This window comes from Taudactylus pleione, unplaced genomic scaffold (genome assembly GCF_031769625.1).
Source record: "Taudactylus pleione unplaced genomic scaffold, aTauple2 ptg000032l, whole genome shotgun sequence".
In the NCBI taxonomy this organism is placed as follows: Eukaryota; Metazoa; Chordata; class Amphibia; order Anura; family Myobatrachidae; genus Taudactylus; species Taudactylus pleione.
The window spans coordinates 31211051-31226642 of record NW_028284434.1 but is presented as its reverse complement, the minus strand read 5'-3'; the positions used below and the strand labels follow the sequence as shown (position 1 = coordinate 31226642).

Sequence of the window (15592 nt, the reverse complement as noted above, 5' to 3'; positions counted from 1 at the left end):
CATTGGTGCTCCCCCCCCCCCATTTTTTAAAATAGGGACATAAGATAGTGCACCTGAAAAAGGACCATGGCCTCATGGGGAAGGGCCAGGGAGGAGATGGGGATAAAAAAAGAGGAAGCTACAAGTGAGAATGATAATAAACAGAAAATTGACAGACCCAAACAGTGCCCCCTGTCCTGTGGTGCCCTGTGCCATGGCACTGGTCACACCACCCTAGTTACGGCCCTGCACCCTCCACCCCCAGTAATATAAATAAGAAAACAAAAGGGTACTCCTAGAAGCTGTAGTTACACTTTTTTTCAGAACAACTAATGTACCTGTATATGTGTGTATTTTAGCTGGTTTTTAAACTATCTCTAGGATTTGAAAATGTGGCATTGTGAAATGTTATCAGTTGTATTTTGTGTGAATGTTTCACTATCCTTTCCTATTCTAATTTTTATCAGCTCATTTGTATTGAAGATGGTTAACAGGTTTCTTTAACATATGATTACGGGGAATATAGTATAACAAGCAGGGGCAGATCTAGACTTTTCTTTTAGCAGAGATCCCTTTCCCCATGATCTTTGTAATAATATAAGATCAGACCCCAGAACTTTGGTGGCTTTATAATACAGAGGGCATGATTCATTACTGCAACAGCGTACGCAGATCAGCCGATGAGAAAACATTCTGCACTCTGATTGGTGGATAGTTGCAGCCATTCACTAATCAGAGTATTGTGTCCTTCCACTACTCTGATTTGTAAATGACCACACCGTTATACAAGTACTAAGGGCCTGATTCAGAGACGGGCGGAATTGCACAGCCGCACACAAGCGCACACAAGCGGCTGAGCAATTCCGTCCATGTAAAATGTAAATGCAGAAGGAGGTGTAAGACACCTCCTTGCTGCATCTGCGTGATCGCTGCGACCGAGGTCACAGCCTGGATCACCATCGGAACAATCGCGACCATCAGTCACAATTGTCCCTTCGGCCAGGCTGCAGTAAGCTACAGACCGGGTCCTGGCAGCTTGTGAGGCCAGAAAGTCTGTGTGCACCAATGCAGACCCTTTCCTCGTCCCTCCCGGAAAACGGAAACGCTGTCAATCAGGCTGTGGCTGTGAGGTTCTGTCAGAGAACTCGCAGAGGTAGGGCTGCACATACGCAGTACACCACCTGTGCATGCGTAGTCCTCCCACCATCGGAGATGTGTGCTAACCATCGGGTTAGCGTACATCTCTGTATCAAGTAACAATGCAATTACACACTGCATGGATGTGATTGGTGCTTGTGTAGCAGGCCGAGCATAATTACAGCAGCAGGGCAGTATTCTCTTCTTGCCACCTCTGCAGACAGACAGTCAACCCCAAAACATTAAAATTGAGCCGGCCTGTGTTCCTCCCCTCTAGCTCTGCCCCGGCACCAAGGACCATCTAGAAAGCACATGTCTAGATGCAGCTACCCAGCAACAAAGTCCTGGAATAGACATTAAAACGTTTGCAGCGATGCAGAGTAGAGCTCTATAAGATTATTTTGTGCCATGTAATTCTATAATAATAACCCTTATGACTGTATTCCCATTCAGAATCACTGGATAAGTGGGAGCGTCTGACAGTAGCGGATGCACTAGAACCTGTTCAATTTGAAGATGGAGAAAAAATTGTGGTTCAAGGAGACCCTGGTGATGACTTCTTCATCATTACAGAGGTAAGTACACATAACTTTCTATGTGTCTCATTACTCCTCACAAGTAAAATGAGGGCTTTACATTGGGATAAGGGGAATCCAGCTACAGTTTTATTCCTTAGCACCCAATATTTCTATGCTACATGTATAAGCAGCCAGTCATTTTCCTTCATACCAACAAAGCCTTACATCGTAGTATGGTTAGTCCAGGTGAACATTTGCACTCTAGCTAGATTTGCTCCTAAACGTAAATGGCCGTAATTTTGTATAGCACCCCAGCAGTCAGGCTGTGCTATGTACATAACACTGTAAACTAAAAGAAGTTTACAGCATGTCCGGTTGTCACCTTGGAGACCCCTAAGTGGTTGGCAGAAGTACCGCTGTATAGCTCTATTCCTAACTTTATTTTTTTTGGCTTCTCTTGCTCACAAATGTACTAGTTTTTTCTATTTATAGAGAAGTGATTCACTAAACATTGGCTAATGGAACTAGTGACCATATAGTTTTCTCTGTGGAATTCCAGGGTTCTTTGCTTACCATTTATTTGGAATCGGGAAGAGAGATCACGCATATATTTGGCATACTTTTAATGTTATCCCTTCGTTAAAATTTTTGAGTAACATTCACAAACAGTTTGAATTTTATAATTTACACAAAGAACATTATATTAAGCAATAAGGAATAATGGCATAGAGTACTAATAAAGGCCCTCATTCAGACCCACTCGCAAGCGGGCGCACGTACGTTAGGCGTACGTACAAAATTATTTAAATTCTATGGCTCGCTCGTATTTTCGTTCGCATCTAAAATTCCTCCCTAAACTCAGGCGACCCCTCCTCTAACTAACGAGCGTGCGAAATAGCGAGCGTACATCCCCGAAATGGCTTGAAGGGAACGCACACACAAGTGAAACCGGAAGTGGCCTTGTCAGATGTCGATTACCTGCTCCTTTATTCTGCCTACCTCCCTCAATCGTATCATGACAATCAATGTATCAATTAGCTTAATTGTTTGTTTTTTTTCAACACAATGCAAGAAACTTTACTCTTGTCCGTGTTTGTGTTTACCCGCAGAATACGTACGGGTGGAACATTCGCTTTTATTGTTCAAAAAACATGTGAACCACAATTAAACAATTGTTCTATTGCTGTGGATCCCCGCATATTTCCCGGGGTTCATTTCTTTATTTAAATTTGCAAACGCATGTCACTGCATCAAGCCTATCATAACTCTCCAGAGATTTCTGGCCCTGTTGAACACATGACTCATACACTAACCAATAAAATTGCTCCTGTTAATTTCCAAAATACATTAGCCAATCAGAAATTTTTTGCACACTTTATCAAAAATGTTTTGTATGAAAAACTCCATTGCCATCATGAGAGCCTCCGCATTCACCAGGCGCGAGCTGCTGGTGCTTAAGGAGGTGATGGATCGCCGTATCACCAGCCAGCCTCCACCCATCACCAACCGGCAGAAGCGTTCCGCGTATGCGGAGGCACGGTCCCGCCTGCGGTCCTTAGGTTCACGCCGCAACATCGGGCAGCTGGAGCGCAGGTGGTCAGACCTGCAACGGTGAACGCCCCGCTTGCTGGCATGCTTTCGCATGCAGATACTGGAAAGTAAGTGTTATGTATTGTGGTTTTCATGTTTGTGTTTGTGGGGCAAACTGCGTGTGCATGTTTTCCTGTCTGTCCTATTATTTGTCCTCATATCTGCGTGTGCATGTTTTCCCTCTATTTCTGTTTTTTTCATTCTACTCCTATTTGCATGTTTTTTGTTGGTTGTTTTTTTTTTTTTTATTTGGGCCCCGGATTTGGCCAGAAACTAACCTCAATTTGTTTGACATATTTTAGGTGGCCAGCCAAGACTACGCCGTCACCGTCCGGCCAGACGGCGTTCCCGGCCACTATCCCCAACCCCCAGCCAACACTCCACCCCAAATATTTCCCCTATACCCCACTCCTCCCCAGCCTTCCCAGACCCTCTCCCGGAACTGTCGGGCCTCATTCCCCTCCGTCCCACTTCCCCCTCTCCTCCACCCACCCCTCTTCCAATTACCCCCTCCCCGGAGTCCGTCATTACCCCTCCCCGTTCTTTGGGGAATGAAGGCTCCTCCGAGGAAGAACATGGAGGGACTTCCGGAGCTCCCGTTTTTCTTTCGCATTTTTTTTAAGCACAAACTGTTTGTATGTAATCATGTGTCGTGCCTTTATTCGTGATTTTTGGGGTTACTTTTGGTGATTTAGCAGTTTGCCTTTACCTCTTCCTGCTGGTTTCAACATACACATATCACACCTGTGGGAATTTGTACATAGGCCTTGTATTTTTGGCAGCACCCCCTTTTTGTTTTGGTTTCTTTTTTTTAGGTTTAGGAGTGATTTAGTTGTGTTTTTTTTTTTTTAATGTGGCTTCCCTATTGTTTTATTAATCCACACACTTTTCTCACCCACCGAGGAACAGAGGCGTCGGCAAGAGGTGGTCGAATGTGTTGGCCAGATGCGCCAACATGTCATTGGCGTTCTTGTGGGCCTTGACCGGCTGTCTGGCATCCTTCGCCAGTAGTTTTTTTTTTTTTTTTTTCGTTTTATAAATAAATTGTTGATTTCAAATATACGTTGTGGCTCATCCTTTTTTTCCCAAACCACAAAAAATTTCCCTGACATAAGTTGACTGTTCCTGCAAGGATTTCCCTTTTTTAAAAGTTAGATTGTGTTTTGTATTTGTATGTAAAACAGCCACAAGAAACACAGAACAGTAACAATGTCATTTCCCTTTTTGGGTGTAGTGTCAATTAGATATTTCTACATTTTACAGGTTCCTAGTTGGTGTGCAAGCTGCTTAGGCCAATCTTCCAAATCCAAAGGTTTGGACAGGCTTCCTTTTGGTGTGGGTTGGGAACCTGAAAACATATTTCAGTTTACATCAACTGGTGTCAGTACTGGATTACCCCTTAGTCAAATGTAAGGTGTGTTAACCTGGTTACACTTGCTGTTAACGTCCAAAAAAAGGAAGACCATTTCACTCTCCAAACATTTATTCACAACATAAATGAGAAATCAAAGTGGTCACTCCCTCAAAAAAAAACACAGTGATAAACTCAAATACAACACATACAAATAAAATATTTAAATTAAAAAAACAATCAAGAACTGGTTGACGAAGGACCATGCCAACATGATTCCACAAACATGGCGTTGCGATATATGGGTTCCAGAATATATGCCCCAAATCACCAGATCCAGGTTTGGTAAGGGTAGTAGGAAGTAGTGAGCGTTGGAGTGCCAAAGATTATGTGAACAAACAGAAGATGTTGAAAAAAAATCAAATAAATTAGATGCTCGCAAACAAACACAAACACATTAGGTATAAACACTGTAGTTTTGGTCAAACTTACCTAAAAAATCTGGCCACCACATCATCGCGTATGACCCCCCCACATACTGACCTCCGACCAACCTCGGGGGGGCAATCCTCAGGTAAGGCATCCTCTGGCTGCATTGGGACACCACTCCTTATGGCGATGTTGTGAAATATCCCACACAGGACCACAATTTTCGACACCATATCCGGCAAATACATGAGCTCGCCACCAGAGCGGTGGAGGCATCTGAATCGGCCTTTTAAAAGGCCGATACAGCGCTCCACCACTTGCCTGGTGGCTGTAAGTGCGGAATTATACTCACTTTGTGGGCCTGGTGTGGGAGCCAAATAAGGAGTGAGCAGCCAGGACATGCAAGGGTATCCACTGTCTCCTGTGAAAAATAAGAGACAACATCAGGAACACTGTGTATCAAGCTTAACATTGTTATGTACTAAAGGTCTCCACTTACCCAGAAGCCACGCATCACCAGCTTGTAGGTTGGTTAGTTTCTGCCATATCCCTGATTGCCGGATGACGAAGGAGTCATGTGCACTTCCTGGTAATTTAGCATTCAGGGACAGGATCTGGAGGGAGGCATCACATACCACCATTACATTCAGGGAGTGATAGTGTTTCCTGTTTCTAAATATTGGCTCCAGCCGTGCTGGAGGCTGAAGTGGTATGTGAGTACCATCCACAACCCCTATGATGTGTGGGAAGCCAGCTATTTGGTAAAAATTGGCCTTGGCCACACTAAGGGCACCCATATCCAAAGGCATTTGAATAAAATGATGGAGGTGCTTGAAAAGTGCCTCCATCACTGCCCTCAGGATCCGGGAAAAGGAGGATTGGGAGATGCCCGCCACTATTCCCACCGTTGTTTGAAACGATCCTGAGGCACAGAAATGTAACACCGCCATAAATTGCGTCAGTGGTGGTATTGCTGTTGGACTGTCAATTTGCCGCTCAAGATCACTTTCTATTAATGAGAGAGTGTCTATGATGATTTTGGGAGGTAGACGGTAGCGTCTTAAAACCTCATCATCGGGCATTCCAAAAAGGGTGACACGTGTTCGAAATATCTGGGGCCTTGCATGCCTACGATGCCTACGCCTGGGATGAGATTGAGGTTGGTCGGCTTCCGGGACCATGGCCAGAACAATCCGCCCCAGATCAACCTGAAATTCAAAGATTTCAAAGTAAGGCTTTTGAGCCACCCCAAAACTATATTAAAACAACTTAGCTTGATGATACCATCCATTGCTGCTTACATGCCGGGGTATTGTCATGATACGTCCAAACTGAAAATAAACAACAAAATTACTTGACACATTTCACTCTGTGCATTTTTGTTTATAAATTTTGTGCTAGACCAAAGTTAAAATATGCCAAACACCCATTTAGCAAAACCGCAAAGCTACATTTAACACAGTACATCAAAACGGGACGTAATGTTGGCTCAAAAAGCGAAAGATAAACCACCAAAAATTTAGAATGATTATTAAGCTGTTTAAAATGCGCTAATTAGTTCGCTACTACAAGTCACAAGAGTAACTACTAAAAATGCGCTAATTAGTTCGCTAATACAAGTCACAAGAGTAACTACTAAAAATGCGCTAATTAGTTCGCTAATACAAGTCACAAGAGTAACTACTAAAAATGCGCTAATTAGTTCGCTAATACAAGTCACAAGAGTAACTACTAAAAATGCGCTAATTAGTTCGCTAATACAAGATAAAAAATGGACTTACCAAGAGCAAATATCTAAGATTCAAAATCAAAAGGTCTTTGGGGTCGAAAATAAACAAAATCTAAAATAGAAGAAATTATGGATCCAAAAATTACAAAATATACGAAACACAATGAAACAACAATTGAACAAAAGTTAGACTTCCCAAAACTTACCCAATCAAGAAACGAGGTCCCAAAAATATAAACCAACAAAGATAACGGAAAAAATAAACGCAAATCTAAAAAACAAACGAATCTCCAACCGCCAACTCCTTTCTACGCAATCAATAAACTCCAGCCAAGATAACCTCCAACAATCCAAAAACGCCACCTCGACTTGAGACACACCAAGCCATAAATAGTGTTTCGTTTCCCGCACAAATTAAGGATGGATCATAGGGCCGCACAATCAATGATGCGGCCGCAAAATAAGGACGCATGTATAAATACGTCACGAAAACACATTCAAATTCTGGTGTATTTCTTGTTTGGACCTCAGACATGGCGACAGACCAGGGAAAAAATGCCCAAGAGTCAGGCGGTAAGTTTTTCATGCATATTCTATCAATGATTAATTTGAAACATAAGATTAGGCAAGTTGTGAATTTGTGAATTCTGTAAATTTACACAAATAGGTGAGGAGGATGACATGGAAGAGGCTGCTGGGCCCAGTATTCCGGCCAAAGCGGGCAAAAAAAAAAGGCAGCCACATTTCACAAGAAAGGAGATGGAGGTTTTGATCCAGAAGTGTGTGGACATCCTGCCACAGGCAGACAGGAATATGAGTCTAAGCCAGAAGTGGAGAATGTGGGAAGAGGTAGCCGTTGCTGTCAATAGGGTGGGTGATTATGTCCGTCTAGCCCGGGATGTCAAACGGCGGTAAGTAAACCCTTGCCCCCCCTAAAAACAAACCCCATTTTAAACCAAAGGATAATGGCTTCCATTTTTCCCCACAGATGGGGCAACTTCAAATATCGCCTAAAGCAAAAACTTGCGGACAGGGCTAGGCATGCAAGGGGGACAGGTGGGGGTCCCACCCCTGTGTCATTGGAGTTGACGGATTTAGAAGAGCTGGCACAGGGGTGTGTGCAGCCTGTGGAGGTGTTTGGCGTGTCCAACATGGATACTGACATGCCAGACTTTGCGGCTCCTCATGTTGGCCCAGGTAAGTATTGTGATGTCACCAACTCTGAAATGCTATTGTGCCAATATGTAGATTCTAATGTGACTCTTTTCTCATTTTTCCAACAGAGACACAGGCGGATGAGTCTGCTCCAGAGGGAAGCCTTGGCCGCAGAATTTCTGCTGGCTCTGCAGGGGAGGAACCAGTACATCCGGCTGAGGACCCTGCAGAAGCCAGTCCAGGGCGTGCCCCCTCGCAGGCAGTGGGCCTCCTCACAGAACTCAATTTCAAATCGGATTTCCATACGGAGATTCTGCAGAGGATGGACGCCAGTCTGATACGGGTGGCTGAGGCCCTGGAGCAAAATGCTGCGGAAAATACCAGGGCCAACATCCGCATCGCCGATGCCCTGGAGCAGCTCGTTCGCCAGCACATGGTGGAGCCGACCTCCCTTCCTGCCGGAACATCAGGATCCTCCACCTCTGGCACAACATCAGCCAATCCTCCAAATGTGCCTAGCCCTGTGCCTAGTCCAGAGGCCACAACATCTGCCTCTGGACAGGCCAGCCCGATGGCATCCCGGACCCGGTCTGGCGCCCACCCTCCCCCATCCAAACGGGTGAAAAAACGGTGACAGCAATGGCGACTTTTCCCACACTCCTTCTGTGCTTGGCTCATATTCCTTTCTGGTCAAAACTTCCCTCTCCTTTCTTGTGAAATGTTTTTAATTTATTTTTGTACGTTTATGTTAGCAGTTATTGATTATTTATTTTTGTTAAAAAGTATCTTTGCCAGAAAAAAAGAAAACAAAATATTATGTCAATTGGTTTGTGTTTAAACAATAAATTTATGATAAAAATCTGACATTGTATTGTGACATTATTGTACGAATGGGTTACATTTAATCCTGGCCCTAAAGGCAAAAACTGACACAAAAAACCATTTCATTTTTTTACCAAAAAGGCCTCTTGAAGGAACGTTTAAAAAATCACATAACGATGCAAATTCCACAGTAAAAAAAAAAAGGGGAGCTAATTAAAACATGGTGACATTATTGTCACAATAGGCCATAAACAACAAATTGAGGCCAAAAAAAACCCCAAAAAATGTACGCCAATTGATTGTGTAATCCTGACATTAGCAGTTATGATTTCCACCTGCGTACGGTTTTGTGCTATCCCAATAAACTGCTTTCCAAACACATACCAAGCCGGTTTTCAATACAACACTAATTGCTTTTGTGTCCACCCGCGATTAATCGCTGCAACATCATGGAGTCCCGGGACGGAGGAGAAGGCCATCGCCAATGTGGTCGAGTAATCCAGACCCTAAACTGTGCGAGCATTTTGAAGGGAAAGAGGATGTTCCAGTGACGTATGTGACGGTCCGAACACATTTGACGTTCGCATCTGCTAATGTATGCACGCCCCAAAAACGCCTCGCCACGCCTGCGTTTTTCCATCTCCACCCCCGTCAACACCCAAAAACGCCCTGTTCTGTCAATCACATTTGACATGTCACTTCCTGTACGCTATTTTAGGAACGAGAGAAAAAAAGCTCGCAATCTGCCGTACGCACATGCGCAGTGTAACACCGACGCATGCGCGGTTAGTCAACATCGGAACGCAACAAGCGTACTGTTGGTAACGTGCGGCTCTGAATGAGGGCCAAAGTTCACTGTGGAAGTGGTAAGGGGAGATTCAGTGATGTTACTATTTGGAGCAATGATTATATAGCTGTCCAATGATGATATCACAAAGGTGCTTTTCACTGACGCAGTGTGGTCGTGCTACAACTCACCAAAATAAATCTATGCATCCAAACCTGTTTTATTTCTTCTTCTTAATGCCACGCTTTGGTACAAAAGTTTGGGGGACCCTTGGCAATTGCCCTATCTGACCCACGACTTGCCGCTTCTTGCCCATGCTGTTTGTTACAATAGAAATAACCTTTTCATTGATTAGTTCACCAAAGAGCATGTTTATCATCTTATATGTTGTCCAACAAAATCTAAATCCAACCCTAAATACTGACAGCAAACCTTGATTTGCAGATTTGAACTGTACTTAATACATTTCATGTCAGTTTTCAGCAAAACACTAAGGGCTCTATTTATCAATCTTTTTTTTACTAAAATAATGAAATAATGTGAAAAATTGTGTTTTCACATTATTTTAGTTTTTTCACTGAAATGTATTTTAAGGCAATTGGAGTAGTTTTCGTTAAAAACTACTCCAAGCCCTGTAATTTGCATTTCTTTAGCAAGCAGATCGCATTTACCATACATGTAATGGGACATGCGATCTGCTTGAAATTTACTAAAGGGAATTGTGAAAAAATACCGGGTGGGAGCCCTGCTATAACAATGCCATCTGGAGATGGGGTTAAGCAGGGTTCCCCGACTCCTGCTCTGCTCTGACAGGCAGATCATGGCCAGGAGCTGGCCCCCTGTGATCAGCTTTGTGGCAGAGAAAAATACATTGAGAATTGTGCAGTGAGGATTCGCAGGGACAGAGCTTCCTCGCAAGCTCTGTCCCTGCTTGAGAATGTTAATACATTCTCGCAATAATTCCTAAATTTGCAGTGCGAATTTAGGTGAAATGATCACACTACTATAGTAGTAAATAGGTGCCTAAGGAGTAGATCTATCAAACAGTGAAAAGAGTGGACCAGTGAAAAGTTGCCCATAGGAACCAATCAGCATGTACCTAACATTTTATAGAATGTACTTGATAAATGCTTCCTCAAAGCTGATTGGTTGCTATGGGCAACTTTTCTAATGGTCCGCTCTCTTCACTATTTGATACATCAACCCCTAAATTCTCTATTTACAGTATAATTCAAGCAAAGATTTCCTTACCTTTGATTGACTCGAATTAGGAAACCTAATCTTAGTTTGGGAAGAACATAAATCAGTTTGGATTGTCACAAAAGGACAGACATGTAAATTAATTTAGGTTCAGTGTTGACAGACAATGTCTCACCAAAGGAAGTCTTCTAAGTAAAGTTGTTTTCTGCTTTGATTGATGTGTATGTTAAAGGAATAAGCAGAGCACGCAAGTAATTATCTTGTCACAGACAGCAAAGGTATATTGGTCATATGAACTTTTTCTGTTGAGTAAAATGACTAATTCCCAACCTGATAGAAAAGCAACAATCTAAAAGAATAACAAGGAGTAACACAGTAAGTATAAATACATGTTCATGTTTGGAACCGATGTTCTGGAACTAAAAGCTAAAATGGGGCCTGGCCTATGGAAGTCCCTCATCAAGCTAGAAATAGGAGAGCGGGAGCCTCCTCACAACCGGGCGCAATACCAGCCGTTAATTACAGCTTGCACCTTGATCTTGCACCAATATACATGGACAGTGTGCAGGAGTATTCACCAAAAAGTAGATGTGTGCATAGAGGAGTAATACGCTCCAGAGGCACATTGTGCAAAAATCACCTCATATCTAATACAATGAAATTTTGCTCAGTTTAGCCTTATTATTAGCTTAAATCAGTGGTTCTCAATCTCAACCAACAATTTTGAGGATCTTTGGGGATTTTTGTCCGTGGAAGCAGGTGGGATAATTACTAAACCAGCAAAATAGATTAACTTACTCTACCTGTGCATTGTTAAAGAAATCCACAAAACATGACCTGTTGGTGGTATTTGGGGACTGGTATTGAGAACCATTGGCTTAAATTAATAATGTGAGTGAGTATAAATTGGGGCTGCCTTTAGTACATATGGCACTTTTGTTTGTTTTAAATTTTTCTTATATTATGCTTAGAAAATTAGTTGTCTGTGCAACTGGAAGTCATCATATTAAAAGTATAGCACAAGCTCAAAGCTGGTGCAAAGTCTGAAGCTGGGTACACACCAGATGATTTTTTTAAACGATTTGTCTTATTTATGACTGCTCGAAACAATAAATCGTTCAAGTTGTCCAGTGTGTACGCACTACACGTGCATCCGCGCCGTCGTCTGTCGCATCTTCAGATCTGCCGTATATGCTGCTCAATCTGAGGATATCGTCATCGATTTTCTGCAAATCGTGCAGGGTGTACGCACTACCGGACGACCAGGCGATATGTCTAACGTTATATAGTTAATGATCTAATGACCAAACGATACAAGATATATCTTTCGGTCGTTTGAAAGATTGCACAATGTGTATGTACTATATCGTTTGATCGGGAATTCAAGGGAAACCGGGACGACCATGGCACCGTTTGCCCATAGTCTAATGTGTACCCCGCTTAAGTGTTTTTATGCAGATTGGAAATGGCTATGTACCTACCTTCCCACCCCTTTTATCTTATTTTACAAATCTCATTCCTCAAAATGAAATCTTTTTTTTGCACTGATTCACGTAACTACGAGCAGTGGTGCTCCCGTTCCATGCTTAGCATGACATTTTCACTCCTTCCCTAGGCCTCTGCAAACTGGTACTACGTTGCAATTTCCTCCATCTTGCTCTGCAAATGAATGCACCAAAGGTGGAATCTACACAACAGGTGGTAGAGTCTCTAAGTTATCCTGGAATCTAGGCACATGTGCCCAAGTTGAGGCCCAACGGAAAATTCAAAGGTGATTTTGCACTGGACACAGATTTACACTTTATAAATGGTGCATCTCAGTGCAGAACATGATCGGCACATCACTTTCCAGCAGAAAGATAAACAATGACATGATGGCTTCATATGATGCTGCCCAACAATCTTTTTAGATTAGGGTCCAAGCATTAGTTTGACATTCTATTGTGACTCTTAAAAGTAATGGTTTCCATTGCATTGCTTGGTCGTTAGATCATAATCTATATAAGGTTAAACATATCGCCTGGTCGTCAGAAAATCGATAACGATATCCTCTGATCATGCAGATGCGACGGACAATGGCACGGTTGCGCGCATAATGCATATACAAGAGGTCTAGCACATAGCTCAACGTGGGCCTCAACTTGGGCACATGTGCCTAGATTCCAGCCTAAATTAGAGACTCTACCATCTGTTGAAGTACCGGACCTTGCGCGGAGCTTCAGAATGTATTTTGGGGTTTCTTGATTGTCATATATACAATGCATTCTGTGGTAATCACCACCTTTGAGGTCACTGAGCGGTGTCACAATAACACTTGGGATCCCATAATAATGGTAAACTTGGACGCCCATCTAAGAAACTATAGTCAGTCTGCTGACAGGTGTACTGTATGTGTGTCTTTGTCCAGGTGTACCTCAATAGCAATTACATTGACACTCCCTCACTGGACTAGGTCTATGCTCACTCTCACCACCCCCTCCCCCATTTCCTTCCCCGTTTCCCTCTACAGTTGTAAGGAGTAATAAGATGCATAAAAAGCTCTATAACCATATACATGCATACATTTAGTATTGTGTATTTTGCACGAATAAAACAGACATGCATCTAACTGTACCTGAGCCCCATGAACATGATCTTTGTGTGTGGTAGTTTATCTTATTATGAAGTAAATGGGAAACAGCCATGTCAGAACCATGGACAGGGAAAGGACTATACAAAGCTTATTCTGCATCTGGAAACTCCTATATAAACCAGTGCTGTCAATGTTATTCTCAGACAAAGCATCAGTGTTTCAAAGCTAAAAAATGCAGCGTTTTGTTATCACATTTGAATGCATTTTGAGCTACATGGATTCCAGATTACCATCACATGATATATCTATGGTGTAGTGCGAAGGCAGACTACATACAGTCGTCTCACTACAGCATGGGGTGCACTTTTTGTTATTAATACACTTTGATATTTACTCTTTGCCTAAAAAATAAAAATATAATAAAAAAGAGCTCGTTCAGTGAGATAGGGGCTACGTTCACAGATGTACCATGCAGAGTGAGTACCAGGCCAGTTGTGCTGCGTATCTGTGATTTTCTTCTGGGCATGCTAAGTACTGTAAGTGAACAAGTGTACTGTACGTGAGCCATTGCAGACCAGCACGCAGCTGACGCTTACTACTTCCTATGACTACAGAGAGAAGGAAAGAGGTGGCCTAACGTAGGCCGGGAACCATAAATACATGTTCTTGCAGTTGCGACTCTTGCGGTCCTGCAGAAGCTCACTTATACACCTGTTAAGAGGCTGATCCTCTGCACTTCAACAGCTCAGTAACGCAGATGATGACGATGGCCTGTAGTAAACCAGGCGCATTTGCTGCTGATGTGGACGCGTGCATGTGTTGAGATGTGCACGGTACTTCATATGGCCAGAAATCTGTTGCACCCATTTTGCCAGCAACCCTGCCTCAGCCCCGTAGTGCATACAGCTCCAGGACACCAGATGGGCAACCAGGATATGAATAGTTGCAATGACCTCTATAGTAGCTGGCAGCCCTGTGCGTGTTTTCTTGATAGCGTTTTAATAGCCTGTAAGGTTCTGGGGTAATTTTGTTCATCACATACTATTATATACATAGAGAACTGTAAATACCTCCTTTTTTTAAGTGCCTTATAGATGAGTTATATAATCACAATCCTACTCTTGGGGCCAACTAGTAATTGCAATTGCACACAACAGCAAATATACAAGTGACTTACAACTACATACGCTCAGGTACCTCTTTATCCTTAAACTGGTCCAAGTAATAAATTATCTTGGGGGAGTCTCCTGAATTAATGGCACACAGTATGAATGATTATGATGTGATTTGGCAGCCAACAACACGTTTTAGGGGAACTATTCTCTCGCCCACTACAGAGGCTTTTGCGATCCACCCCATTTCCATGGATATAAGAGCAACACTGGCTGGCAAGGGAAATTCTGATGTGGCTGTTCTCCAGATTACAACAGCTGTTCCATAAAGAAAAAAAAATGGTTGGTAACTATTTGTGTGTGGTGCCAATTTTCCACGCTGCTTTATCTCTTCATGAGGCGCCGCTGTTAAAGAAGGGGAAAGAAATCTGTGAACATTTGTACGTCCTCTGCTGAGCGCAGATCCCAATGATCATCGTGGGCCGCAGCAGATTTTGATCGAGAAAATGACCCGAGTACCTGAGAAAAAGTGATCTCATCACAGTTGCGTTTGTAATAGGAAACATGTTGGAGCTTGGGGGGAAAAAAAAATGTTGATACAAGAGCATTCTTCTATCATGAGTCTTTCATAAGATAATCGCTTGCAGACTTCTGTATTAAAAGAAATGGGAGTCTCCAAGGTTCACCGTCGGTGGAATCCTGTGTGTGAAGGAAGATTAAACATATCGAGTGCCGGTCACATGCAGGGAATCATGGGAAGTTAGATTGACAATGACAGAGATGAGCTTCAGATTCTTATAGCTTACCTTTGTGTGCACACAGTTGGCAGGAACATCAGTCACATGAAACTTGGAATATTTCTTTTATGCGCAGATTATTTATTTAAACAAGAACTACATAGATATTTTTCAGAATTATAGAAATGTTTTAGTACGTGGTAAATATTGCAGACTGTATATCACAATCCAGTAATACAAGGCTCAAAAGCTGTTTTTCGTCAGGGATAATTTTCTTCTTGTTCTCTCTCTTTATACTAATAGGATGTGAGGGGCTTACCTTGCATATTATCCTGGTAGCTACATTACTTCACTCTGGTTCCCGGTGATGCATTCTTCTGTACAGATGTGTGGCCACACATTGGGGTCTTGGCCACTAATGTTAACAAGTGTCAAATTGATATAGACATATCAATGCACTCGTACAGTGTCTGA

General features: G+C 42.7%; 1 protein-coding gene across 1 annotated transcript in view; it reads left to right on the top strand.

Moving 5' to 3' along the window:
- The window catches only part of PRKAR1B (protein kinase cAMP-dependent type I regulatory subunit beta), a 246294-nt gene that overhangs the window by 190906 nt on the left and 39796 nt on the right, over positions 1–15592 (top strand). The window contains exon 9 of the mRNA XM_088451867.1: positions 1570–1691. Coding sequence (XP_088307993.1) covers positions 1570–1691 — 122 coding nt within the window. The remainder of the gene's footprint in view (positions 1–1569; positions 1692–15592) is intronic.